This window comes from Terrapene carolina, unplaced genomic scaffold, assembly GCF_002925995.2.
Source record: "Terrapene carolina triunguis isolate 2854851 unplaced genomic scaffold, T_m_triunguis-2.0 Scaffold84, whole genome shotgun sequence".
NCBI lineage: Eukaryota > Metazoa > Chordata > Testudines > Emydidae > Terrapene > Terrapene triunguis.
The window spans coordinates 17,163,287-17,190,119 of NW_020664435.1; the positions used below are offsets into that span (position 1 = coordinate 17,163,287).

At 41.8% G+C, this 26,833-nt stretch overlaps 1 protein-coding gene across 1 annotated transcript in view; it reads left to right on the forward strand.

The window, feature by feature from the left end:
• The window catches only part of IGF2BP3 (insulin like growth factor 2 mRNA binding protein 3), a 177,169-nt gene that overhangs the window by 123,060 nt on the left and 27,276 nt on the right, over positions 1-26,833 (forward strand). Inside the window, exons 10-11 of the mRNA XM_024223253.2 lie at positions 1,784-1,919; positions 5,397-5,528. Of these exons, the coding sequence (XP_024079021.1) occupies positions 1,784-1,919; positions 5,397-5,528 (268 nt within the window). The remainder of the gene's footprint in view (positions 1-1,783; positions 1,920-5,396; positions 5,529-26,833) is intronic.

The following is a 26,833-nucleotide window of genomic DNA, read 5'->3' on the forward strand; positions in this document are numbered from 1 at the left end:
CCCCCCCCCCCCCCCATTCCCCCCCCGCGTCCCGATATTTGACTTGGGTGATCTGGTCACCCTAAGTGGCTGTCTGGTATAGAAGAGATCTGCTCTCCAGAAGTTAAAAGGGTACTGCTTAACATCAAAACCCACAGCTAGGAAACAAGAGAAACAAGGTGGGTGAGGTATTGGACCAACTTCTGTTGGTGAAGAGACAAATGTTTGAGCTGAAGAAGAGCTCTGTGTAAAATCAAAAACTTGTCTTCCTCACCAACAGAAGTTGGTCCAATAAAAGAGATTTCCTCACCCACTGTGTTTCGCTAATATCCTTAGGCCAACGTGGTAACAACAACACTGAATACAGGAAAATTTACCTGTAAAAGTGGAAACGCTTCCAGGCTTGGTGCAACCATCAAGCTATGCTTTCTCTTGAGTTCTCTTTGTCTCACATCCTTTATTACCTTCTGAATTTAAAGACCACGGGCTTACTGCTAAGCTCCATCAAAGTTCAGCTAGTTGCCATCACAGCTCCTTGTAGAAGTGTTCAGTCTTCGTTCACCCTACCCCACTGCAAGATTTATCAAAGGCCTATTCAACCTCTTCCTTCCTGTCAAGAAGCCAAGTCTGCCATGGGACCTCTCCTTAGTTCTCAGTGCTCTGAGGAAATCCCCATTTGAACCAATGGGGATGTCCACATCCTTGCTTCCTTCCTAAAGTCTCTTCTGAATTCCACATTAATCAAAAGATTTACTAGCCACTATTTTACACTAAGCCACACTCACAATGGATGTTAAGAGCTCTTGCCTCTTATCTTGACAGGACCAGGGCCTTTTGGATTTTCCCTAGAATCTTCATCTCTGTTTCAGAAATAATTAGGGGACATCCAGTATCCTCCCAAAGATTGTCCAAATGGGTTCCAGGTTATGTCGTCATGCTATGAAGCCTCATTCCCCTCAGATTCAGGAATAACTCTTGATCTCTGTAGCTCTTCTTAAAAATATACCCATCTCAAACATCTGCAGGACAGCCCCCTGGTCTTCGCTGCACACATTTTACCAGCATTATGCTCTCATGCCTGATTCCAGGACTGACATGGCCTTTGGTGACACTGTCTACAATCCATACTGAATCCACTTCCTTGGCACTTTCCTCCATGATAGAGGCACAGAGAGTTTCCCGACCTGGAGCACCCATAGGGACACTACTTGAAGAAGAAGGAGATTACTTACCTTGTGCAGTAACTTGAGTTTTTCAAGATGTGTCCCCCTGTGGGTGCTCCACTACCTACTCTCTTTCCTCTCTGCCTCAGAATCTTTCTTTAGACTTCTGTGGTTGAGAAGGAATTTGAGTGGTGGTGCATCTGCCCCTCCTTTTGGGGCCCAAAGGTGTCTGGGGCACAGGTGTTGATCTGCAGACACTGCTGACAAAGATCTCCAATCAAGAGCAGATGGGTGGGTGTATATCCTGATGTGAGGCACCCAGAGGGACACATCTCAAAGATCTCAGGTTACTGTACAAGGTAAGTAATCTCTCCTTGCTAGAATCTGTGACACATCCAAGCAAATCTTAACCATTTGACACTGAATCACATTGCACTAATTTTAGTCCAGTCTTTTGTGAGGGAAGCATTCTTTCAGATTCTGTTAGACTCATGTTTGAGTTCTGCTGCAAATTGATCTTGTATGTTCCATTGTTGCAGGGCAAATCTGCCAATTTCAAAATTCCCCAGCCTTAATTGATAAGTTTTGATTACCATCTACTGTTTGAATGGTAATTAATTGGATTTCTGTTTTGTCTGCAGACTGCAGGACTTGACACTCTATAACCCTGAACGGACCATTACAGTTAAAGGCAGTATTGAAACTTGTGCCAAGGCCGAGGAAGAAATAATGAAGAAAATCAGGGAGTCCTATGAAAATGATATTGCTGCTATGAATGTGAGTCTCTTTTTTTTTTTTTTTTTATTTCTTTTTCTATGGCTTGGTCATTTTTATATATATAGGATCTCTTTTGGGTAGGAAAAATTGAGAACATTGACTTAGATGAAGGAAATGAAGAATAATTTTACTTCAAAGGTACCTTCCTTTGTTGTGGAGACTGGAAAGGAGTTTTTATTTGTGTTATGAATGTTCATTTGATGCCACAGTAGTATAAAGTACTTGAAGGAAGTGCTTTCTAGTTTCCTGATACTGTTCTGTTTTTAACATAATAAGAGCAATTTTTTTATTTGGTAACTTTAATCTGTAAATGAGACTTGCCTTAGTTTCCTATTTTCTCATGTATAGGACTCGCTCTTTAATTTGGGAGTAGAAGTATGTCCTTTCTAATTTGGAAGGTAAAGAACTGTACGCCTATGAGGGTAGTTGCTGATTATCTAATGCAAAAAAATATTACCCTGTAATTTGACAGTGTCACAGGTAGAGATTGGTAGACCAGAGAAGACTTGGGAAAACCATCCTCCAAAATGTGGAAACATGGACAAATTGTTAACTTTAAGAACAAAAGAATAGTACAAGCATGTAGGGAGAAAATCAGAAAGGGTAAGGCACAAAATGAGTTACATCTAACAAGGGACATAAAAGGATATAACAGGAGGTTCTATTAGGAGCAATAGAAAAACAAAAGAAAGCGTAGGGTCCACTACTTAACGGGGAAGAAGAGCTAATAATGGATGACACCAAGAAGGCTGGGTGTTTAATGCTTATTTTGCTTCAATCTTCACTAAAAAGCTTAATTGTAATCAGATGATTTTACACAATAGTAACAAAAAGGAGGAAAGAACACAAGCCAGAATAGGGATAGAAAAGGTTCAAAAATATTTCAATAAGTTAGATCTATTCAAGTCAGCAGGATCTGATGAAATTCATCTTAGTGTGCTTAAAGAATTAACTCAAGCAATCTCAGAATCACTAGCGATTTATCTTTGAGAACTCATGGAGGGCAGGTGAGGGTCCCAGAGCACTGGAGAAGGTCAAATATAATACCTATCTTTAAAAAAGGCAACAAAGAAGACCTGGGGAATTTTAAACCAGTTAGCCTAACTTCGATACCTGGAAAGATACTGAAACAAATTTATTAAACAATGAGTTTAAGCACCGAAAGGATAATAGGATAAGTAGTATCCAATATGGATTTGTCAAGAACAAATCGTGCCAAGCCAACTCAGTTTCCTTCTTTGACAGGGTTACTGACCTAGTGGATAGGGGGAAGAAGTAGACATGATATATCTTGACTTTTGTAAGGCTTTTTATACAGCCCCACATGACAGTCTCATAAGTAAAGTAGGGAAATGTGGTCTAGATGAAATTACTATAAGGTGAGTGCACAACTGGTTGAAAGCAAGCTGTTCATAATTACTCTGAGTACAGCCTGTCAAACTGGGATGAATCTAGTGGGGTCCTGCATGGGTCTGTCCTAGGTGTGGTAGTACTCAACATTTTCATTAATGTCTTGGATGATGGAGTGGAGTATGTGCTTATAATATTTGTGGATGACACCAAGATGGGAGGTGTTGTAAGTACTTTGGAGAATAGGATTGGAATTCAAAATGACCTTGATAAATTGGACAATTGGTCTGAAATCAACCAGAAAAAATCAAATGCACAACTACAAAATGGGGAATAATTGGCTAGGCGATAGTGCTGCTGACAAGGACCTAGGGCAGTGATTTTCAACCTGTGGTCCATGGACTCTTGGGAGTCCAGAGACTGTCTGAGGGGTCCACAAAAGGTTATTACCATAGAACAGTGGCTTTCACCCTGTGGTCCGCAGAACCCTATGGGTCCACAGACTATGTCTAAGATTTCCAAAGCAGTCCACATCTCCATTTGAAATTTTTTAGGGGTCCGCAAATGGAAAAAAGTTGAAAACCACTGATTATGGGGTTATAATGGATCACAAATTGAATAAAAATCAGCAGTGTGATGCATTTGTGATGCACAGGAGGTAATTGTTCTGCTCTACTCAGCACTGTTGAATCCTCACTTTGAGTACTGTGTCCAGTTCTAGGCACCACCTTTTAGTAAAGATGTGGACAAAATGGGGAGAGTCTAGAGGAGAGCAACAAAAAAGATAAAAGGGAATGAGGAAAGGTTAAAAAAAGACCTGGGCATGTTTATTCTTGAGAAAAGACTGGAGGGGGGATGGGGATGGGGACTGATAAGTCTTCAAATATGTTAAGGCTGTTATAAAGAAAATGGTGGTCAATTGTTCTCCATATCCGCTGAAGGTAGGACAAGACGTTATCTGCTTAATCTACAGCAAGGGAGATTTAGGTTAGATATTAGGAAAAAACGTTTTAACTCTAAAGATATATAATACTAGAATAGGCTTCCAAGGGAGGTTGTTGAATCCCCGTCATTGGAGGTTTTTAAGAACAGATTGGACGAACTCCTATCAGGGTTGGTCTCGGTGCAAATGTTCCTGCATCAGTGCATGGGGCTGGACTAGATGACCTCTTGAGATCCCTTCTAGCCCTACATTTTTATGATTCTATGAAAAATTCAGATATATATCAACACTTAACCAAAACATTCTGTTCTGGATGTCAGGTGGGAAATGTCTTTCAGTTGCCAATGTCAAATTGTATTACAGGGAAATAACTTGGTGGGGAGGAGGGGAGGAACTGGAGCTTAACTGAAGATTCTGGAGTGTGTTAGAATGTTACAACACCGCCTAGTAATTAGGCATGGTCAAATTGCCCAGGAACAGTCTAGTCCAGTGGTTCTCAACCCATGGGCTGCTTGCGGCCCAATCAGCAAACAGCTGCGGCCCATGTGACATCCTCAGGGCCATACAGGTAGTATATATATTGTGTGGATGTGGCCCACATAACTCAGGGCGCTGCATATGTGGCCTACAGTGGTAAATAGCTTGAGAACCACTGATCTAATAAGTGACATGCAGCTTCTTTATAGTTAATGCTCACCCTGTGAGCACTGTGGGGGAATGTCACACTCCACACTCTGCAGTCCGCGTCCAGTTTTAGCAGTGTGGGAGGTAGGGAGAATTAGTGGTTATGGGTGGAGCTGCTCTGTTTCTAAAGGACTGTTGACTTTCTATCACAAAGTCAAGCGGGTTATTGTTTTTGTACTAAACCTCATTCTAAGCATGCGGTCTAAAGGTCTGCCTGTCACTTGGATTTCTTTTCTCCAATCTTGTGGGCCACTTCATTGAAAAATAAAGTTGTAGTGAGAGACACCTGACTGTCTGTCACATTAGAGCCAAGCTTTTAACCTTATTGGCCTAAGTGAGTTGTCTGGGTTATAGGTCTGAAATCTGAATCCTCAAGAATGTAGATTTAAAATAAAACATTGGCATCTTTACAAAAGAGGCTATTATATTGTCCCAACTAGGATTTTGATTAAGTTTAATAACTTACATTGTAAAGCTAAATAATTCTTCTACCGTTGCAGCTTCAAGCACATTTAATTCCTGGATTAAATCTGAATGCCTTGGGTCTGTTCCCACCTTCTTCTTCAGGAATACCACCTCCCACAGTGGGTGTTGCCTCTGCTGCCGCTGCTACTTCATATCCACCATTTGGGGTAAGAAGTCTTCTTACTTTTGGCTATATTATATTGGCAAAAAAGGGTGCTGTCAAAGTTTGACTACTGTTGAAGGGTAACTAACTATAAGGTGATGCTGGTCAAAGCTTGAAAAAAAGAAAAACTTGGCAAAGACCCAGGTATGTCAGTGTTCTGGCAACAGTTTACTAGTAGCACAGTTCTTTTGTGTTTTTACTTGATGTAATGTGCAGGGTTTGTTTGCTGAATGCTTTCAGCTTGGCTTGTTTATCCTGTTTCCACATGAAAATTATCTAAGGTGGCTGCAGAAGAGTACAAACACTCAGTAACTGTTGTGTAAAATTATCAGTGATGAATTTATCAGTGAAATCAAACAAGTGAGATTTGGAAAAGTATGAAACCCTGTTTTCTAAACACATGATAGAGATTTTCTTTTATATCCCTGCAGAAAAATAAGTGCAAGTTTATACTTCACTCTTAAATCAGTTAGAAAAACACTTAGTCAGCGGGTACAAGAAATAAAGCAATCTATATAAGCCTATCCCTCCTATCTGGTTTCCTAATATGAAGGAAAATATGGCATTTGGTAATAGATTAGAATTCTGTGTAGCAAAAACAAATTTATTTTTCAGTATAGCATTTTTGTGTATGTACAAAGCCTACTGGTATACAACACTAAGTACAGTAGAGTTACGAACACCAGAGTTACGAACTGACCAGTCAACCACACACCTCATTTGGAACCAGAAGTACACAATCAGGCAGCAGCAGAAACAAACAAACAAACAAAAACAAATAAAGCAGATACAGCACAGTACTGTGTTAAATGTAAACTACTAAAGAAAAAGGGAAAGCAGCATTTTTCTTCTGCATAGTAAATTTTCAAAGCTGTACAGGCAAGTCTCATCTTACGCGGGGGTTCCGTTCCGCGGTTAGCGCGTAAAGCGAAAACTGCGTATAGTCAAAATTACATGGAGTTGAATGGCGGGTGGAATCGCCCGCACTACAGGTACAGTCTTAAAATTATTATTTTTCTTTTGTTTTTGTTTTTGCCGACCGCGTAAAGCTGAAATTGCGCATGTTAAATGCGCGTAAGATGCGACAGACCTGTATTAAGTCAATGTTCAGTTGTAAACTTTTGAAAGGACAACCAAAACGTTTTGTTCAGCCTCCATTACCGAGGTGTTCGTAACTCGGAGGTTCTACCGTATACAGGTGATGGTTTATAAATACAGATGAATCTGTTGGAAGGTGTGTATGCATAGTATGATGCTCTCCGAAAAGAGAGTGTGAGGAATCATGGTGTTCTCTTGTTCAAATTCTTTTTGCTTCTTAATGTTCTTAGGGGAAGCGTTTGCTTGCTCCATAGCAATATTTAGCATCACATGGACCCTCCAGGAATCATTCTAACAAGGGAAGGTTCTTGTCTGCAAACTCTCTGCAGTTTTTGGAGGCAGGGAGGAGGTAATTTTTCTTCACTCCTCTATCACTAGCCTCCATGGTTACCAACTCAGTAAAAGATTATTAGGTTTTCAAAATGAACTACACCTCTACCTGGATATAACGCTGTCCTCGGGAGCCAAAAAATCTTACCGCGTTATAGGTGAAACCGCATTATATTGAACTTGCTTTGATCCGCCGGAGTGCGCAACCCTCCCCCCCCCACCCCCCGAGCACTGCTTTACCGCGTTATATCCGAATTTGTGTTATATCGGATCGCGTTATATCGAGGTAGAGGTGTATTAGATCAAACAACTGGTAAGACTTTACAAAGCCCAGAGACCTGACAGAACTTTTCACCATCTTCTTTACTGAGAATCCCTTTGAGTTAACTTTTAAATTGATTAATATTGAGCAACACTTGATGGGCAAAGATGCAGTGCTGCATATTGGCTATGGAGGCCCACAGACAGTGTGTTCAGGACACTGGTTGCACTATATATTCACCCCTGTGTCAAAGTCAAGGGTTGGTTACTGCTTTGCAGAAGGCTTTCTTAGCAAATCTCATCTCTATATTTACCATGCATGCTGTACATGAAGCCAAATCCACCATGAGATAAGAAATGGGGAACTTGATTAAATAACTGCACTCAGATGGGCTAAATAACTATACATATTGTACTAGGGGTTTCTTTAATATTTTTCCCAGAGAAGTAAGCCAAAGAAATGTCACTGAAAGAAAGAGAATAAATACCACACTCATAACATTGTTCATGGGAATGAACGATTTGAGTGTAGGGAGATTCTATACTGAACATAGTTTATGATGTTAGTAGCCTTATCAGGAAAATGTTCCAAAAGAGAGCATGGGAGGCAATCTATGCTATGTTTATACCGCACAATCTTACTATTAAAAGCAATGCGTCCATGAAAAATTGAATTAGTATTGAAGATGAAACTAATCCAAAAATACTTTCTCTCATTGAAAACTAAAACACAGCCTTGGCTTCATTGCTTTGCACAAAATGTCATCTGTAGAAGCTGATGGTTTGTGTTTTGGAAACGAAGGATGGTTTTGTTTATGCTGGCAGTCAGTATTTCTCTTTACATTGGTAGTAGTTATAAATACTACTTTTCTCCTTTACCTGAACTTGCAAGCTGTCCTACTACTCCTGCAAGAATTCTTACTTCAACCCCATTTTCCTATTCTATCTTATTCTTCTCTCAGTTCTTTGTTTTGCTTTCCCTTCCTTTTATTACTGTAAATTGCTACTGCCAATATATGTCTCTCTGAGTGCCGAGTTTGAGAACTTCCTGCTACCTTTTTTGAAGCTGGCAATGTCAATACACGTTTGTCCCATTTTTCTCTTTTAATCCATCCTCACCCTTCTGTCCCCCTACGACCAACGAAAAAACCTATCCAGGTTACTCTTTAGAATCCTGGCCGGTTTCCAGGTGGAAGATTTCTGGAAATAGGACCTCAAAACGCTGGAAAAGCCCATCAAGAAGCAGGTGCTATTTTATAGCAATGTAGAATTTTTGCAGCTGGAAAGTGGCACAGGCTAACATGTGTTTTTAAGCAGATTCCTAACTTGCTTCCCCATTGTGCTGCTGCACTCTCAACCTCCTGAACATGCTGCTGTCCCAACTGTTAATTCAACTGGGTTTCTGGTTGCATGGTAAGTAGATATGCAAAAAGCTAAGGACATAATTGGTGGAAACAAAGGGTAGATAGCTAGGAACATCAAGCTGGGGTTCTTTCTTGGAGGTTGGGATTGGGGACTGGCAACAGGAATGGGGGAGGGTGTAGACCATTTGCATGGGGGTGCCTTGGTAAAGCCTGCATGGCTCTGACCCTTGTTGCTTTGATCAGCCCTGCAGCTTGAAGTCTGAGTGGTTCATCACTTTCTGGTGGTGAGGGGCAGGGCTGAGCTGGAAGAGTTGATACAAAAAGTCACTTACTAGGCAAACTCAAGAGCCATGAACAGAGGCAGCTAACAGGAGTGTTTTGGAGGTAGGTTAGCTAGAGAGGCTATCCTCTCAGGTTCAGCTTTGTGTGATTTCACAGTGCCCAGCGATGGAAGCGTGGTGGTGACCTGCATGTTTTCTTTCTTGTCTGAGCTGGAAGGGATTCCTGTGTATGAAGTGCAAGTTGGTGGCTGTGCTGGAAAAGATTCTTGGATTGGAAGGGCAAATAGACATGCTACTGAGAATCAGAGAAGCTGAGTATTCCTAGATAGCCAGGTTTGGGAAACATCAGTACCCCAGATTCCAGGAACTGATCACTGTCAGAGACAAGACACTGGGCTAGATGGACCATTGGTCTGACCCAGGATGGCCATTTTTATGTTCGTTTAATGCTCTGTTACCCAACTCCCTCTCTTCTTCAGTGCATCTACTAGTGGAGCAAAACTTAGGCAGCAATGCAGTAGGATAGGCATAACAATGCACAGGGCAAGGGGTAAGGCTAAAGGGAACAGGCTCTATTGGGTGGGGGAAGGGAACAGGGTCTGGGAGAGGGGGAGGAGAACAAATGGGAGCAAGTCATAGGGGAAAAGTTTCAGGGGATAAGAGAGCAGATTGAGATGAGGAAAATCCAAGTAAGTTGTAGGACAGGAAGAAGGATCACGGAGGTGAGGCAAAGGGCAGGCAGAAAACATACCAAGGGAGGTTAATGATAAGGACCAGGGGGAATGAGAGGGGCCTAGAGGAAAAGAACCAAGGAGTTCAGGAGGCAATCAGGCTTTTCGGCTGTAATTTTCTGCCAGAACTTTTAATTTAAAGATCTTGACTAGCAACATCCTCTTTCAACAGGAATTCGGTTGTTTGTGCAACCAGGTGGGGTTCTCATCCCACTGATATGAACGCACACTATGGTTATTATTCACAACGTCCTCCGCTTACCTGAAAGTAAAAACACTGCATACATAAACTGCCCTGCACCAAGTGAGCGAGCTTCTGAGGGTCTCCTGGAAGGACCTCCTGTTGAGAAGCCACCTGGCTCCCTTTCCAGGCAAGTCAGGGAGCCCGATGCTTTGTCACAGTTCCTTTTTAAGAAGGGAAAGTAGCTTGTGAAATCAATACAAATGTGTACTTCTTTATTCTTTATGTTGTATTTGCCACCCTTACATTTTGGGTTACATGAGATCAGAGTGGATTTGATTTACATCAAATTGATTTAAATCATGATTTAATCATGGATTTCTACATCAGGGATCGGCAACCTTTGGCACGCGGTCCGCCAGAGTAAGCCCCCTGGCGGGCCGGGCCGGTTTGTTTACCTGCCGTGTCCGCAGGTTCGGCCGATCGCGGCTCCCACTGGCTGCGGTTCACTGCTCCAGGCCAATGTGGGCTGCAGGAAGCAGCGCGGGCTGAGGGATGTGCTGGCCGCTGCTTCCCGCCGCCCCCGTTGGCCTGGAATGGTAAACCGCGGCCAGTGGGAGCCGCGATTGGCCAAACCTGCGAACGCGGCAGGTAAACAAACAGTTTTACAGCTATATCAGAAAATGAATGATTGTTTGGTTATTTCATTTACTAAAGGTAACTGAAGCAGATATTTATGAAGTCACTGGGAGGTGAACTATCTCCAGTTCAACAGGTTAATCATTAATATTTGGAGGATTTTCTTGCCTTGCTGTATTAGGAGGAGAACATCACCAGACAAACTAAAACAATAACATTATGTATTCTGGATTTTTATCTTCAACAGCAAACATATAATATTTTAACAAAACAAGCATATGCATTTTTGAATTTAGTTAAACGTTCAAGTTTTTTTTTAAATCAGGTTTGTTTTTGTTAAAATTGTTTTTAACTAAAATAGTTAAATGAAATTTAAAAAAAAAAACAAAAATTAAATCGACTATGTCAGCCAGATCAACATGAGAAACTTAAAATATTTTGCAGCTAACTCAGTCGTCTTCACCTTCATTTTCCTGTTTGTTCATAATCTGGAAAAGAAAAACAAGCTTTCCTGCTTTTTCAGGTCCCAAATGATTTCTCAATTTGGAATGAATTAGTCCATAGGAAGAAAATATTTTTTCTACACCAGCAGAAGAAGCTACTGCTATTAAAAGTGAGATTATCACTTCAACAGTCTGTGAATCCAAGTGCTTAAGTGACTTCCACCAGTTCACTGGTGTGACTTTCTTTAAAACATCATCAGCAAACATATATTTCCTGAATGGTTCACCCTTAGCTCTAAAGTTTATTATAGTTGGCATTATGGAGGGATGATTGCTGGATGTCCATGTCCTAGCCAACTCCTCTTCTTCAGCAGTTAAGGTTTGAACCTGGAACCAAGTATTGAGAATATTTGCAAGAAAATGAGCTGGAGACGGTGCTTGTCCCATCCGTTTTTTTTAATGCTTGTAATTTAACTCTGTCACTGCATATTTCTCTTTTTAAGATCTCACTCAGTTCCTTCCAAATTTCAACAGCGTCAGCAATAAACAGCTATTTCCCTTCATTTTGTTCAAGGCTACAGAAATAGGCTTCAGGGTACTCGGCATGTGTTTAACATTTCTCTTAAGCCCAATGGCTGTGACAGTGCAATCTATTTTTTCATGATTTTGTTCACAAACTGTCATCGGATTAAGCCAGTTCTTGATATAGTGCTCAAAACAGTCCACTACTGTTTTTCATCGCACGTCTTGTGGGAGAGTTAGCTTGGTTTCTCCCACTTTTTTCAGAGCAGCTGCTGTAAAGTGGTTGTTACGGAAGTATTTTGCAACTTCCACATTAGCCTTTATTTCTGGAACACTGAAGTCTTTGGCTAGGAGGTGCATCAAATGAGCACTGCAGCCGTATGTTATTAGCTTGGGACTCTCTTCAAAAATTCTTCTTATCTTGGATACATTTGCATCATTGTCTGTGACCAAGCTGCATACTAGACATTTGAATTTTTTTTCACAGTTTGTTCTAGCTTTTACTGCGACTTCTTGTAAGTATTCTGCTGTGTGTGCATTTCCTGATGTATCAATTGTTTTGTAAGGAAGACATTCCCTGCTCCTATTGTCACACAAGCACATACAACAGGATCATTGTGGTTAACAATTTCACCCTCTAGACCTTTTCCACACTGCTCAATTTCTCTTTCATACACTTTATCCAGCAGTTTGCCTGTGACATCTGCTCTGTTGGGTGGACTGTATCTTAATGGTCTTAATGACTGAACCATGTTAATGAAGTGTGGGTTCTCAATTATACGGAAAGGGGTGTTTGTTGCATAAACAAACCGAGCAATTGTTTCATCAATTATCTGTTTTTGTAATCTGCTGGTTCTTATCACAAACATATCTATGGTTGTTTCTGGATGATGGAGATTTTTTTCTTTTTGCTACACGTGATATACTGTGACTATGTGACATACATGATGTGATTGAAACACTATCATTGGCAGATAACTGAAACTATAGAAAACTATAGTGATCTTGAAGGTGGATAGTCTTCAGAATCCTGTATGTTGAGGATGGATTCTCCTAAACAAGTCAATGCAGTTATTAAATTATTATTACCATACAGCTCATTTAGTATTACTCATTGCATTCACTGACCACTCAGTACTACTTAAAGGCAAAATTGTAAAAAGAAGATCTGCCTATTTCAGCAATTCATTTTTTATCACAACTGCATCTAAAATGATGGTACCATAGAGTAACAACTATATTTTTTGGTCAGACATGAGTTTCAAGAATAGTCCAGAAGGAAGACAGGCAGTCCTTAAGAAAGAAGTATGAAATAAAAAAGTTTACCAACCTGAAGATCCTGCATGTTCAGACATGTTCCTTTCATCATCTTCAACACAGCTTTCTCCTGAGAAGGAACACTTCTCATGATGTTGTTTCATTCGGGCAACCAGGCCTTGCATTTCTTTGTTGCACTGTTTGCATTTTGCATGCATGCCTGTCTTACCCACAGGTAGAGGAACTTCATTAAAATATTCCCAAACCTGGTCTTTTTTACGGCCTGCTGTTATTGTAGGTTTTCCCTTCTACCGGTAGTGAGAGAATGGTTTGATAGATCTCAAATCAATGAAGGCTACACTCAAAGACCTCAAGACTTCTGGAATATGCTGCTCAAACAGTTTCACTTTTGTTTCTACTGCCTGTCCCTCCTTTCTCACATTTATCTCCAGACTTCTTCTCCTTGTCCAGATCTATTCCGCCCCCAACAGTCTTCTATTCATTGAACTTTTTGAAACTTTGCATTTTTAGCAAGAGGTAATGGATTGACTCTGTGTACACAAATTTGCAGAGGGACAATAGGGTTGAGTTCTGTTATTTCTCACCTCTATATATTTATTTATTTATTTAAAAACATTTTTACAGTTAATAAGCATGTGATCTCTGGAGACAGAAATCCACAGTTTGAGAACTGCAAAACTAAGCATCTCTGATGGTATCTTGTAGACTGAGCACTGAGTCCCATTGGGTAGATAGGAAGATTAACCTAAATAATCTATACAGAAGCCCCTGGAACTCCATAAGATTGAGTCCCTAATCCATGAACTATTGGAACTCGTTTACAAAACTTTTCTTAAACATTACATGAATATATTGTCTCATAGTATAGAATTAGAATTTATAATCCCTATTACATTATAGCTCAAAGATATCTCATCATGGATCTTAATTAAAACTACCTTTAGATAGGTTTTTTCCTCAAAAAGCATTTTATCAAAACCGATTTTTTTTATTTTTTTAAAATCATTGATTTTTATCCACCCTGCATGAGATCAATTTAAAATGATGCATACAGACTCCGGTTTAAAAAAAAAAAGGCCATCTTCTGTACCAAAAGAAAGCAAGTGCTAGGCTTGAAGGCCTTCTAATTTCATTGTGCCCTCATTAGTGAGTCAGGCTGCTAGGTTCTGCCTTATTTTATTCCTGCACCCCTCCTACAGGATGGGAGACTTGGAGAGAGCTTTTTGTAGCCATGTTACTTTTCTGCAGAAGAGGTGGCGACCAAGAGAGATTCCCCTCTCTCTGAGGTGTCAAGCTGGAATGGGTCTCCTGTCCCACTTCTGTGCATGTGACGAAATGCTTGCTGCACTGCTTCTCTTGGAGGAGGAAAGATACTTTTTAAAATGAAAAATTGCTTCATGAAGGATCTAGAAAATAGCCTGAAGTATTGGGCCTGGGTGAGAAGGAAGGAAAGTAAACTGTTTCTAATCCTCCAGCATCTTTCATGTCAAGTCTGTCTTGGAGTTTGAACTTTTGAGATCTAGATGTGAAGAGATTAGTTCCTGCAATTGTGTATTTAAAAGCTGCATCTCTAACATGTGCAGGGTTGTGTGTGGTTGGTACACTAATTCATTTAATTCACTGTAATTCTTCTGAGTTGCATTATACCCTAATCATTTTGGATAGCTTAGTAAACAGCAGGTAGTGTTGTTGTGGGGAGTCATCCTACAGCCAAAAGGAGGCAGGGCTTCAGGTGCAGTTGTGGGGAGGATATGCATTTCTCTAACCTTGCTCACCTGTCAGTTGGGCATCTATGCAGTGGAGACCGCACTTCATTAACATCAGAAAGTGCTAGAGCCAACGAGCAGTCTTGGTGGATTTGTGTGAGGTTGAAAAACTGCCTTCAGTGATTGATTCCAAATGATTAAAACTGTGAATTTTCCAAGGCTGTAGGTTCAGTGTCTAGAATTCCTCAACATTTTTTTCTTTCTAAGTTCCCTCATGCTGCTATTGACACCTTACAACATGTAAGAAAAATTTGCTCCACCCTGCTGCATCCTGCTCCACCCTGTCTGATCAGTCTACCTCGTGGAGCCAAATGGATGGCTCTCACAGCAGTGCAAAACTCTCATCCCTGCCATGCTGAATTGGCATTGCTCTTGGTGAATGAATGACAGGAAATACTGTTTCCTGAAATGCTCAGACAGTAGGGGAGAAGGACTGGCAGCCAGTGGAATGGACAACAGTGAAATTGGCACCGTGAACAACAGAGAGCTGGCAAGTTAGCAGCTTGTTTTTTCACTGTCTTGGAGCCTCTGGAACTATTCTTGGTAGCAGCTTTGAACCATTTCAAGGCTCCTACAATGCTTCTAGGCATCACTGACTAAACATAGATCCTGACCGTTTTTAAACAAAAATAATTACGCCTTCCTCAATGCAACTTTGAACCAGTTTGCTCAAAGTTCTGTTTGAGGCTCTCTTACTCTGGATCAAGAAATGGAATTTTTTAGATTTAATTGGATCTAATAAACTTTATGAAAGGGAAGAAACTTAATTGGAATAAAATTTATTTTCCTGAAGGTCCCCTAAATCCTGAGCCACTCTATAACTGCCAGCTTCAGCATCCTCTAAACTAAGGACTAGACGGGATCCACTCCATGGAACCCATGAACACCATTTTTTAAGCTGACCAGCGATTGCCTCTACTGTGCACTTAGTCCCTGCTGGATTGCAGCCAGAAACCAGGAATTGAACCCGAGCATATCCCACTTGGTGCAGATACTGACACAATACTTCTGAGCTGGCCCTAACTTTCTAAGGAAACATTTTTGCTATTTTAAAACTTGGTGAAACAATTGACTTTTGGGGATGTTTCCGGAGATTGATCAGAACTTGGTTCTTTGCTCGCCAGTTCCTTAGAAGCAGCAGAGTTATTACAGACCAGAATTTGTGGATACTCGGATTCTGTAAAGGAAGGACTTCATGGGCAACTTGCCAAGAGCCCAAGGGACACATTCAGCTTGCTTGTACACTACCACACATTTTAAATACAAAGAAATTGTGTCTAGAATAATAGGCATTTCTGTTGTGGCCGTCAACACAGTATTTAAGCACTAAATACAACTTCATTAACTTATTGAATTTGTTCATAATAGACCTGGTTCATCCCACTCCATGACTCACTGTTACCTTGACAATTCCCCTCTCACCTCTTTCTTTTTGTCATCTGTCCAAAATTAAAGAGTGATAGGTGGTTCTTTGTCTTCATTGCTGAATGTTCACTTTTGTGAAAACATGGGATTTGTCATTTTCTGAAAACAGGCTTGTTTCTGTTGGGAATTCCCTATTACAAGATTGTCCGAATACTTAAGGAACTAGCTGAAGCAATCTCAGAACTACTAACAGTTATCTTTGAGAACTCATGGAGGGCAGGTATGGTCCCAGAGAACTAGAGAAGGCCAAACAATACCTATCTTTAAAAGGGGAAACAAAGAGGACCCGGGTAATTATAGACCAGTTAGCCTAACTTCGATACCTGGAAAGATACTGGAACATATTTTTAAACAATCAGTTTATAGGCATCTAGAGGATAAGAGTGATAAATAATAGCCAATATAGATTTGTCCAGAACAATCATGCAAAACCAACCTAATGTCCTTCTTTGGCATTGTTACTGGCCTAGTAGATAGAGAGGAAACAGTAATTGTGATATATCTTGATTTTCAATAAGGCTTTTGACACTGTCCCATGTGACATTCTCATAAGCAAACTTGGGGCAAGTCTAGATGAAATTACTAAAAGGTGGGGGCACTACTGGTTGAAAGACTGCACTCAGATTAGTTATAAATAGTTCATTGTCAAACTGGGCGGACCTATTTAGTGGAGTCTGCAGGGGTCTGTCCTAGGTTTGGTACTACAGTAGAACCTCAGAGTTGCAAACTGACCAATCAACCATACACCTCATTTAGAACTGGAAGTATGCTTAAAAAAGAAAAGGGGTCAAGTTTTAAAAAATTCTTTACAAGGTAATGAAACTGTTTCTGTGCTTGTTTTATTTAAATTAAGATGGTTAAAAGCAGCGGGTTGTTTTTGGTGTAATAAAGTTTCAAAGCTGTACTAAGTCAATGTTCAGTTCCAAACTTTTGAAAGAAGAACCAGAACATTTTGTTCAGAGTTATGAATATTTCAGAGTTACCAACAACCTCCATTCCCAAGGTGTTTGTAACTGAGGTTCTGCTGTATTCAATATTTTTATTAATGACTTAAATTGTGGAGTAGAGAGTATGCTTATAAAATTTGTGGATGACACCAAGCTGGGTGGAGTTGCAAACACTGTGGAGGATGCTACTGGAATTCAAAAGGACTTTGAAAAACTGTAGAATTGGGCTTTGGCTACACTAGCACTTTTGTCAGTCAGGGGTGTGAAAAAACACCCGTTCTTCCTCTCCTCTCCTCCCACTCTCTCCGACCGACAAAAGCCCCAGTGTGGACAACGCTATGTCAGCAGGAGTTGGTCTCCTGCTGACAAAGCTACCACCGCTTGTTAAGGGCGGGTTAATTATGCCGGCGAGAGAGCCGGCATAGAACGGCTACCCGGGAGACCTTACAGCAGCACAGCTGCAGCCATACAGCTGTACCACTGTAAGGTCTGTAGTGTAGACAAAGCCTTGGCCTGAAATCAACAAGATGAAGTTCAGTAAAGACAAATGCAAGTTGCTACACTTATGAAGTAAAAATCAAATGCACAACTATAAAATGGGGATTAACTAGCTAGGCAGTGGTACTACTGAAAAGAATCTGGAGGGTATAGTGGATCACATATTGAATATGAACCAACTATTTGATACAGTTGCAAATAAAGCAAATATCATTCTGGGTATTAACAGGAGTGTTGTATGTATGACACAAGGCAGTTGTTCCATTCTATTCGGCATTGGTGAGGCCTCAGCCGGAGTATTGTATCCAGTTCTGGATGCCACACTCTAGGAAATATGCAGAGAGAGTCCAGCGAAGAGCAACAAAAATGATAAAAGGTTTAAAACGGGTTCTCAACACTTTTCTTTGAGGCCCCCCCAAAAACTCCAGGCCCATATGTGCCGCAACAACTGTTTTCTGCATATAAAAGTCAGGGTCGGCATTAGGGGGTAGCAAACAGGGCACTTGCCTGGGGCCCCACACCACAGGGCACCCCGTGAAGCTAAGTTGCTCAGGCTTCTGCTTCAGCCCCAGGTGGCGGGGCCCAGGGCTTAGACTTTCTGCCATGGGCCCCAGCGAGTCTAACACTGGTCCTGATTGGAGGATCCCCTGAAACCTGCTCTCAGCCCCTGACCCCTGGTTGAGAACCACTGGTTTAGAAAACCTGACCTATGAGGAAAGGTTTAAAAAAACTGTGCATGTCTGATATTCAGAAAAGAAGACTGAGAGGGGACTTCAGGGCCCCTCTCAAGAGGATAATGATCAGTCATTCTCTATATCCACTAAAGGTAGGGCAAGAAGTAATCTGCAGCAAGGAAGATTTAGGTTAGATATTAGGAAAAATTGTCCAGCTTGAAGGGTGGTTATAAGTACTGGGATAGGTTACCAAAGGAGGTGTGGAATTCCCATCATTGGAGGTTAAGAACAGGTTAGACAAACACCTGTCAGGGATGGTCTAGGTTTATTCAGCCCTGCCTCAGCATGGGGGGGTCTAACTCTATGTTTCTATGATTCTGTGACTATTCCTCCTCTGCTTCTGAGATTTACACCTTGGGCTCTATTAACAGCATTCCTGATGGGTACAAGTCTTTTGGTGGTTTGCAGCAATAGAGGATGCTTCTTAAGATAATCAGGCTCTTGTCCATTAATGGCTTTAAAGCTTAGGGCCAAGATCTGGAGTCAAACTGAGGCAGTGGAGTGAGTAGAACACTGATGTGATTTGCCCCTTTTCTTAAAACTGGCTGCTGTATAGTATTCGAGTAGGTCTCAATGTGTCTTTCAGTGCCAGGTGTTAAGTTACAATAGTCTAACCTGGAGGTGAATTGTGTGCTCATTGGCTGGATGGATTGCAATAACTTGGCCAACTAGATTGTGGGGAAAAAAGCATTTCTAATCTTTGGTGTGTTCCCTGTGTGTCCAGAACCCATGGGTCATCCATAAAACACACAGACTCTGTACCACCTTAGTGATTGGAGAGTAGCTTCTCTCAATGGAGGACAAAGTTCATGTCCCAATTAACTCCTTGAGTGTTTCCCTGGTCCTAAAAGCATTACTTCTATATTACATGGGTTAAGAGTGAGCCAGCTGTTTTCATCCATGTGGTGATCTCAGACATGGAATATGTGGGTCAGTGTGGTGGGAGGTTTGTCTTTATAGGCATTGAAGTCTCAAAGGACATCTCATCTAGGAGAGCCCAGTGCCATGCTGGAATGTACTTCAACTTAACTCCAGTAGGAACACTACCAAGCTTTGGGGACATCTGAGTGCCACTAAGATTTCTATTCCCCCCCCCATCTCCTGGACTCTCCTATCAGGCAGGGATGGACACTAAGAATTTGTCTCCAGGGTGGGGCTTCTCTGCAGTTGAAGTTAGAGGTGAGCAGCATTCTTACTTAAATTTTTTTCTTGACGGCATTCAGCATTGAAATCAGCTTTATGCCTTTGATCCTTACCCTGAAATTACAGAATACTAGCAGATGATTTTAGAATTGGAGGATAAAGTATAAATCATTTATAAACTAGAATGCTGGGGAACAGCTGACTTGGGTTCTAGCTTGTTAGTCTCCATTGGCTGCATCACTTTATCTAATATAGTAAGTGGTGACCCAGGAGGTATTTACAAGGAGGTTATAAAACTCAGTGTATGGCACATTGGGCCTGTATAGCAAAATCTTAAATAAGCTTTTCTTAATGAGCCTCTTGTTTCCAATGAAGGCTTTAACATTAAATGTTGGTATGGGGGAGGGGGGGGAAATAAACTCAGACTTTTTTGACCAATGTCAGAAGCTTATTTTGTATTAATGCATTGACTCTTACTGGAATGTCTTCCAGGATACTAGGCTTAATGTTACTTTCCCCTTCCTGCAAACTTTTATTACTAAATAAATAAAAGCATTTACTATAGCTGTAGGCCAGTGTAATTCTTCAAAGCGGGTTGAAAAAGTGTGGTTTAAATTTTGATTTTGGGTCTGGTAGGGGTTGAATAAAACAGTTCATCAGTTTCTGATGAAGTTTAGAGCATTCTGAAGACCAAGTGAGTCACTTATGTTGAAAAATATAAATCTGCTTTGCCTTAGTGGAGGTGATTGTGATTGTGGGGGAGGGGAAATGGCAGAGAAGAGCTTTTTAATATAGTGCCTATTGCACACAGATTCTGTTCCATTAAGTGGATTTGCTCTGTATATTTTTTAAAAATAGTATGCTAGGTTGGAGCCAAACGCATTGGATGGGATTGTTTCAGGCAGACTTAAAATAGTTTTGAACTATTTCCCTCACAACTAAAAACTGACCTTGGTTGGGAGTGAGTAACGTGACCTGGTGATTTTGAAATAGATGCCTCATCCTAAGATAACTGTGCTCCAGCACATGTAGGGTAAATAAACCATATATTGGAGATACGTAACAGAGGTAGAACGCAGAGAAGGTCCAATTCCTTACCCATGGCAGTATGGCAAAAATACCATATACTTCAATATTTGCAGGATTGGGTCTTAAAAGATATATAAATTGTAACCCGAATGTTGTAATAGACTGCACCAGTATTGGGAGGAGATATGAGCCCATGAGAAGTTGGTAAATAAAAATTCTTCATACCAATATCTCTGGGAGGTTTCACAACAAGGTTGTGAGTAACGCTGAAATGCTGAAGTTAGTAAAAGGAACAGAAATGGCAAAAAACACTTCATGCTTCCTAATCAAAGATGGGTGGCTGCTGGAACTCTACATGTGACTGAGAAAGTTGTGACAGCTGAGCCTCAGCTCAGTAACCTCAGCAGCAGATAATTGATGCAGCACATTTGGAAGAGGAGGGAGGAAATGAAACTGCATTTTATATATATACAAATCTGACAAAATTCCAAATCAGAACCATGTCCTGCTCTCTTATATTTGCAGGGAATCTGACCAGTCCTTGTGGCTTTTGTTTCCCCCCCCCCCCTTCTCTATTCTCACAATGTCTTCTCCAGTTTCCTTCTTGCCTGGTCCCCAGTTCTACACTTCCTAGAGCCTTCTCACTTTTGAGGTCTTCATGGGGGCGGTTCACTACTACTCCTACTAGATTTTTAGGGGAGGTGGTGACTACCCCTCTTCCTATCCATATTTCTGTGGAGGTGGGAAATTGGTAGACCAGTCGTCTTCAGCTATCCCTCGATGCTAGGATGATGTCTGCCAAAGGGGTTCATTGGTGAGTTTTTAAGTGGCTGAGGAGTCCAATTCTTCTGTCTCATGAGCACATCTGTTCTCCTTAAAGTGATCTGTGGCTTGGTGTATGGCAAGGCCTAGACAACAAGAATTGCATTTTGGGACTAAAAACAAGAATTTTTGCTATAAATTGGGGACGTATCAGTTGGAAGTGACAGAGGAGGAGGAGGACCTGGGTATATTGGTTGATCATAGGATGACTATGAGCTGTCAGTGTGATGCAGATGTGAAAAAGACTAATGCAGTCCTGGGTTGCATCAGGCAAGGCATTTCCAGTAGAGACAGGGAAGTATTAGTACCATTATATAAGGCACTGGTGAGACCTTATCTGGAATAGTGTGTGCAATTTCTGGTCTCCCGTGTTTAAGAAAGATGAACTCAAGCTGGAGCAGGTGGAGAGAAGGGCTGCTAGGATGATCTGAGGAATGGAAAACCTATCTTATGAGAGGAGACTCAAAGAGCTTGTCTTGTTTGCCTAACCAAAAGAGGGCTGATGGGAGATATAATTGCTCTCTAGAAATACATCAAAGGGATAAATACCAGGGAGGGAGAGGAGTTATTAAGGTTAAGCGCCAGTGTGGACACAAGAACAAATGGATATTAACTGGCCATCAACAAGTTTAGGCTTGAAATTAGATGAAGATTTCTAACAATCAGGGGAGTGAAGTTCTGGAACAGCCTTCCAAGGGGAGTAGTAGGGGCAAAAAAAAAACCTAATTGGCTTCAAGACAACCTGATAAGTTAATGGAGGAGATGGTATGATGAGACTGCCTACAATGGTATTTAACAGATCTGTGACTGCTAGCAGCAATTATTTCCAACGGCTGGTGATGGGACACTAGATGGGGAGAGCTCTGAGTTACTACAGGGAATTCTTTCCAAGGTGTCTGGCTGCTGGGTCTTGCCCACATTCTGTGGGTCTAACTGATTGCCATATTTGGGGTTGGGAAGGAATTTTCCCTCGGGTCAGATTGGCAGAGACCTTGAGGGTTTTTCACCCTCCTCTGTGGCATGGGTCACTTGCAGGTTTAAACTAGTGTAAATGGTGGATTCTCTGTAACTTGAAGTCTTGAAATCATGATTTGAGGACTTCAGTAACTCAGCCAGAGTTGATGGGTCTATTACAGGAGTAGGTGAGTGAGGTTCTGTGGCCTGCAGTGTGCAGGAGGTCAGACTAGATCAGGGATTCCCAAACTGTGGAATGTGTACCCATGGGGGTATGTGAGACATCTCGGGGGGAGGAGGGGGTATGCAGGAGAAATTGTGTAATGGATGGTTTTATTTATTTATTATTTATCGCATTTTCACAATAGGCTATTCAGATGAAGGTTTAAAACTCTGTGGGAATTTGTTACATAAAATACAGTAGTTAATTTACTTCAAGATGTGCCAGTGAGAACACAGAGACACTGACATACAGAGCTCTCACCTCCAAGCACCGTACAGTGTGGGTTCAGTTGCCCAGTAATTGTCCAATCTAAGTGAGCTCAGAACTGAGTCAGGTTTTTTTTATTTCCATTATTGTACATCACACTGTAACTATATCTATACGTAACAGTGAAATATGGGCAGATGGCTAAAGACGGGTAGTGTTCAGAAGAAGACGCGAAGTATCAGTGATGAGAAGGGTAGGGGTACGTGGGCGGCTGGGGGAGTTGGAAGGGGGTACGTGGGCAGCTGGGGGAGTTGGAAGGGGGTACGTGGGTGGCTGGGGGAGCTGGAAGGCGGTACACAGTAAGAAAAGTTTAGGAACCTCTGGACTAGATGATCATGATGGTCCCTTCTGACCTTAAAGTCTGAGTCTGAGACACAAGCAGCCTACCAGGGCCCAGAAACCTTTCCATCTGTGCAGCGATTAGTGGGCCTTGAAGTTCAGCAGTGGCTCCAGTATGCTGAGCCACTCCTTGCTGCCTACCCCAAAGATGCTTGGATGGAGAAGGTTCTTTTTTGGTAGCTATATCCCCTGGAGGTCTGGTGTGGAAGAGTAGCTAACTAGCTCCTGCTGAAGAGCTTCGGAGCCCTGTGGAGCCATGACTTCCCAGTGCGTGTACATGTGCATGCTATGCAATGATCCTTCTGCGATTAGAAGTGCTGTAAACTTGCCTAAAAACACAATCTTTGTGGTCTTGAGAATCTCTTTCTACTAAAGCTGGGAATGGCTCCCTCTTTGAAAGGTGAGCTGCAAAGGAAACTATTGAACTCTTTCTGTTCTTTTCATATAAATACATAAAGATGTCTCAGGGGATTTTTTGGCTTGGTTTTTTACCTTAGAAATAGTAAGATTTCTCCTCCCCCCCACCCCCCATTTTTGGTGCAGGACTCTGGAGGATTGGGGGCATTGTAGTAGGCCAGAACCTATGCTAAAGCTATTCTGGCCTTTTAGTTAAGAAGGGAGGGAACACTGAATCTTAGACTGCACGCAGTGGAGAATGATTTCACTGAATTTAGTTCTCATGGTGTATTTGTAAGACTAGGAATTTAATTGTGATGCCATCTCCAGGCTAGAGGTTCCTGAAAAACAGCATGACTAAGTGGCATGGCACTGAGGAAACTGAATGATGATTAAATGCCTAATTTGAAAGATTGTCCAGGAATTCCAGTAATTTGCACAGGTAATGATGTTGGGTGGCTTAGTCATCACGCTATGTGCTCATGCATTTTCAGTGGAGGACAGTCTTCCAATCAATACAAGGATATTTGGTGTGGGGAAGTAGTAAAAATTCAATTTGAATCTGATGTTCCCCTGTCTTGTCTGCACTACGGTCAGACCTTGCCAGGGGAGCAAGAAAACCCTCATCATTTTGACATCTGTGCTTAAAACAAACAAAACAACCCTCCCCACCCAGCAACAACTTAATTTATTTGTTGTAGACTAAAATGGCCGGTTAGAAGAAATTAAATGGAAATGCTTCTCTCAAATACGATACCTGATGGTAAGATGTCTTTTATATAACTGCAGAGTAGAATTTGAAAAACACTGATAAATTAGAACATCACTCATTAGACTTCTCCCTTTCTCCTCCCCTAGATTCTATTATTATTCATCAAGCATCCATATAAATTCTAGGGCACCTCAGAAAACTAGTAAACTGGTCCCTGCTTTGAAAAGTTTGCAATCTAAATTTAACATGAGATGAGTGAGGGTTGTAAACAGATATGAATAGGGAGGGAGGAGAGGCAGGACTAGAGTGACATACGACACTGTTACTCAGTAAGGCATGTAGTTATCGTGATCATTCATTTACCTTTCTTTTGTTTTGTTGCCCATTCTTCACTTATAAGTGAGATGACAGAAGTGAGGTTTTAGTAGTGAATTGGATTTAGCAGAGAATAGTTTGGCAAACATGTTTGAGAAGGAACAATGTTGCAAACATGGGGCAACGTGACAAGGAGGCCATGGAAATACTTATTAAAGAAGGGAATGAAGTTGGTGTCACTGGCAAGGCAGGGAGGGTGAGGGAAATGCTTAGGAGATCAGGTCGAAGATGTAAGTAAGGGCTGCATGCATGATGGAGGGCCTTTAAAGCAACATCAAGAAGTTTGCGTTTGATTCGAAGCACAGTGCAGAGCCAATGAAATCACTCAAAGGAGTGCTGGGGGCGAGTTGTTGAAACAACTTAACTCGTGGGAGAGATTATTTTGGCAGTGACATTTTGGATGGATTGGAGTGGGGCCAGGTTGGTATTCAGAGAGACCAGAAAATTGGAGAAGGCAGTAGTTGAGATGAAACAGAGTGAGGACAAGAGGTGTGCCATTTGGGTTGGAAAGGAAGGATTGCTACTAAACTGAGTCCATTTCATGTAGTACTTTTATAGCAGTGGTTCTCAACCAGGGGTATGCAGAGCTCTTCCAGGGGGTACATTAACTCACCTAGATATTTGCATAGTTTTACAACAGGCTACATAAAAAAACTAGCGAAGTCAGTAAAAACTACAATTTCATACAGACAATGACTTGTTTATAGTGCTCTATATACTATACACTGAAATGTAAGTACAATATTTATATTCCAATTGATTTATTTTATAATTCTATGGTAAAATGAGAAAGTAAGCAATTTTTCGGTAGTGTGCTTTGACACTTTTGTATTTTTATATCTGTTTTTGTAAGCAAGTAGTTTTTAAGTGAGATGAAACTCAGGGATATACAAGACAAATCAGACTCCTGAAAGGGGTACAGTAGTCTGGGTAGGTTGAGAACCACTGCTTTACAGGAATAGGACTAAAAATGCTGATTTATTTCAACAAATTGATACTGCTTCTGAATGATGAGTGAGTGGCATTACCATGAGGTTTTTCATGGGATCTGATGTGATAATGAAAGAAGGAGTTCTGTTTCCTGTAAGTGATTTAACATGTAGTTATGTTACTGCTGATTTAATTTGAAATAAGCGGTTTAAAATTCCAGTTGCCCATGTGCCTGTGAAGAAAAACATGTCAAGTTATGTGTCATAGTTATTGGAAACAACTGGCAGAGTTTATTTTCATTCTAAATATGTCTATTTTTATACTCTTTACCTGGTCCTTGGAGCTGTGCCTAGAAGATGTCTCCTTTCCACCCCCAGATTATAGTTGGCTTGTGTTTTATCAACAATGGAAAAGAAAAACGTGAAACAAGTATGTTCTTCTTCGAGTGCTTGCTCATGTTGATTCAATTCTAAGTGTGCACATGCCCACGTGTGTGGTCGTCAGAGATTTTTCCTTAGTAGTATCCGTAGGGTTGGCTGTGGTGCCCCCTTGAGTGCCGCGCTCATGCATCAATATATCATGCACCGCTGGCCCTACGCCCTCTGTTCGTTCTTAGCACCCATGGTGGTTAGTCGGAGCGCCTTTCCTTGCATAGCAAGGACTATCGGTTTAGTCTGTTCTGACTTTGAGCCTTAGGGCCTTGTAAATAGTTGTTTACAGTTGTTAGTGTCAAGTAATTAATTGTAGCTAGAAGTTAAAGTCCCAGTGGGGACTTCGCCCCAGGTACGGCATGCCCCAGTCTCTGGGGTTTAAGCCCTGCGTGGACTGTAACAGGCCTATGCCTGTAAGTCATCCCCACAGCAGCTGCCTTAAGTGCTTGGGGGCATCACATGTGAAGGACAAGTGTCCTATCTGTAAAAAATGTTTGCCCCGGGACTCAGAAAGAGCCGAATATTCGTTTGAGGACTCTCCTTGTGGAGGCTGCCTTCCGTCCGGCTTCCGAGCCGTCCCACCAAGATTTGACTCTTACTGTCTCGGTCCCCGGCACCAAGCTCCTCCCGGCACTGCTCCCCATCACCAGTGCCCAGAAAGAAAACTAAGAAGCACGGCTCCCCGGTACTGGACAAGAAAGGCCATGGGGCATTGGGCAAATGACCCAGTTCAGGCTGCCTCGCCACTCCAGAGTCACGTGGACCCATAGCCCCTTAAAAGATCCACCACCGACTCCCAGGAGTGGTAGGGGACCCAAATTTATGGCGACATTGATGCCTTCCCAAGTTTCCCTGGTGCTGAGAGAGCAGAGGCTTCCACCTGTGCCGCTGGCACCACGCATGCCGCAGGAGGCGGCAAAGGCTCCCCATGAGGGCAAGCCAGCTGCTAAGACCCCCCAGGGGCAGTGGAGCACTGCTGATCCCCTGAGCCAAAGCAGTGCTCTCCATCTCCACATCACAGATCTCCAGTGTCGCAGCCCAGGCCCGCTTGGGCTCACCCTCACCACATTCGCAGTTCCTGCCATCTTGACACGGATCACCTGGGTGAGGCGCTGGTCTGTGTACCACCAACACTGTTCACCCTCCGGCTGGTCATCCTCTTGGCGCAGATCTCCGTCGCCTGCCCTGTG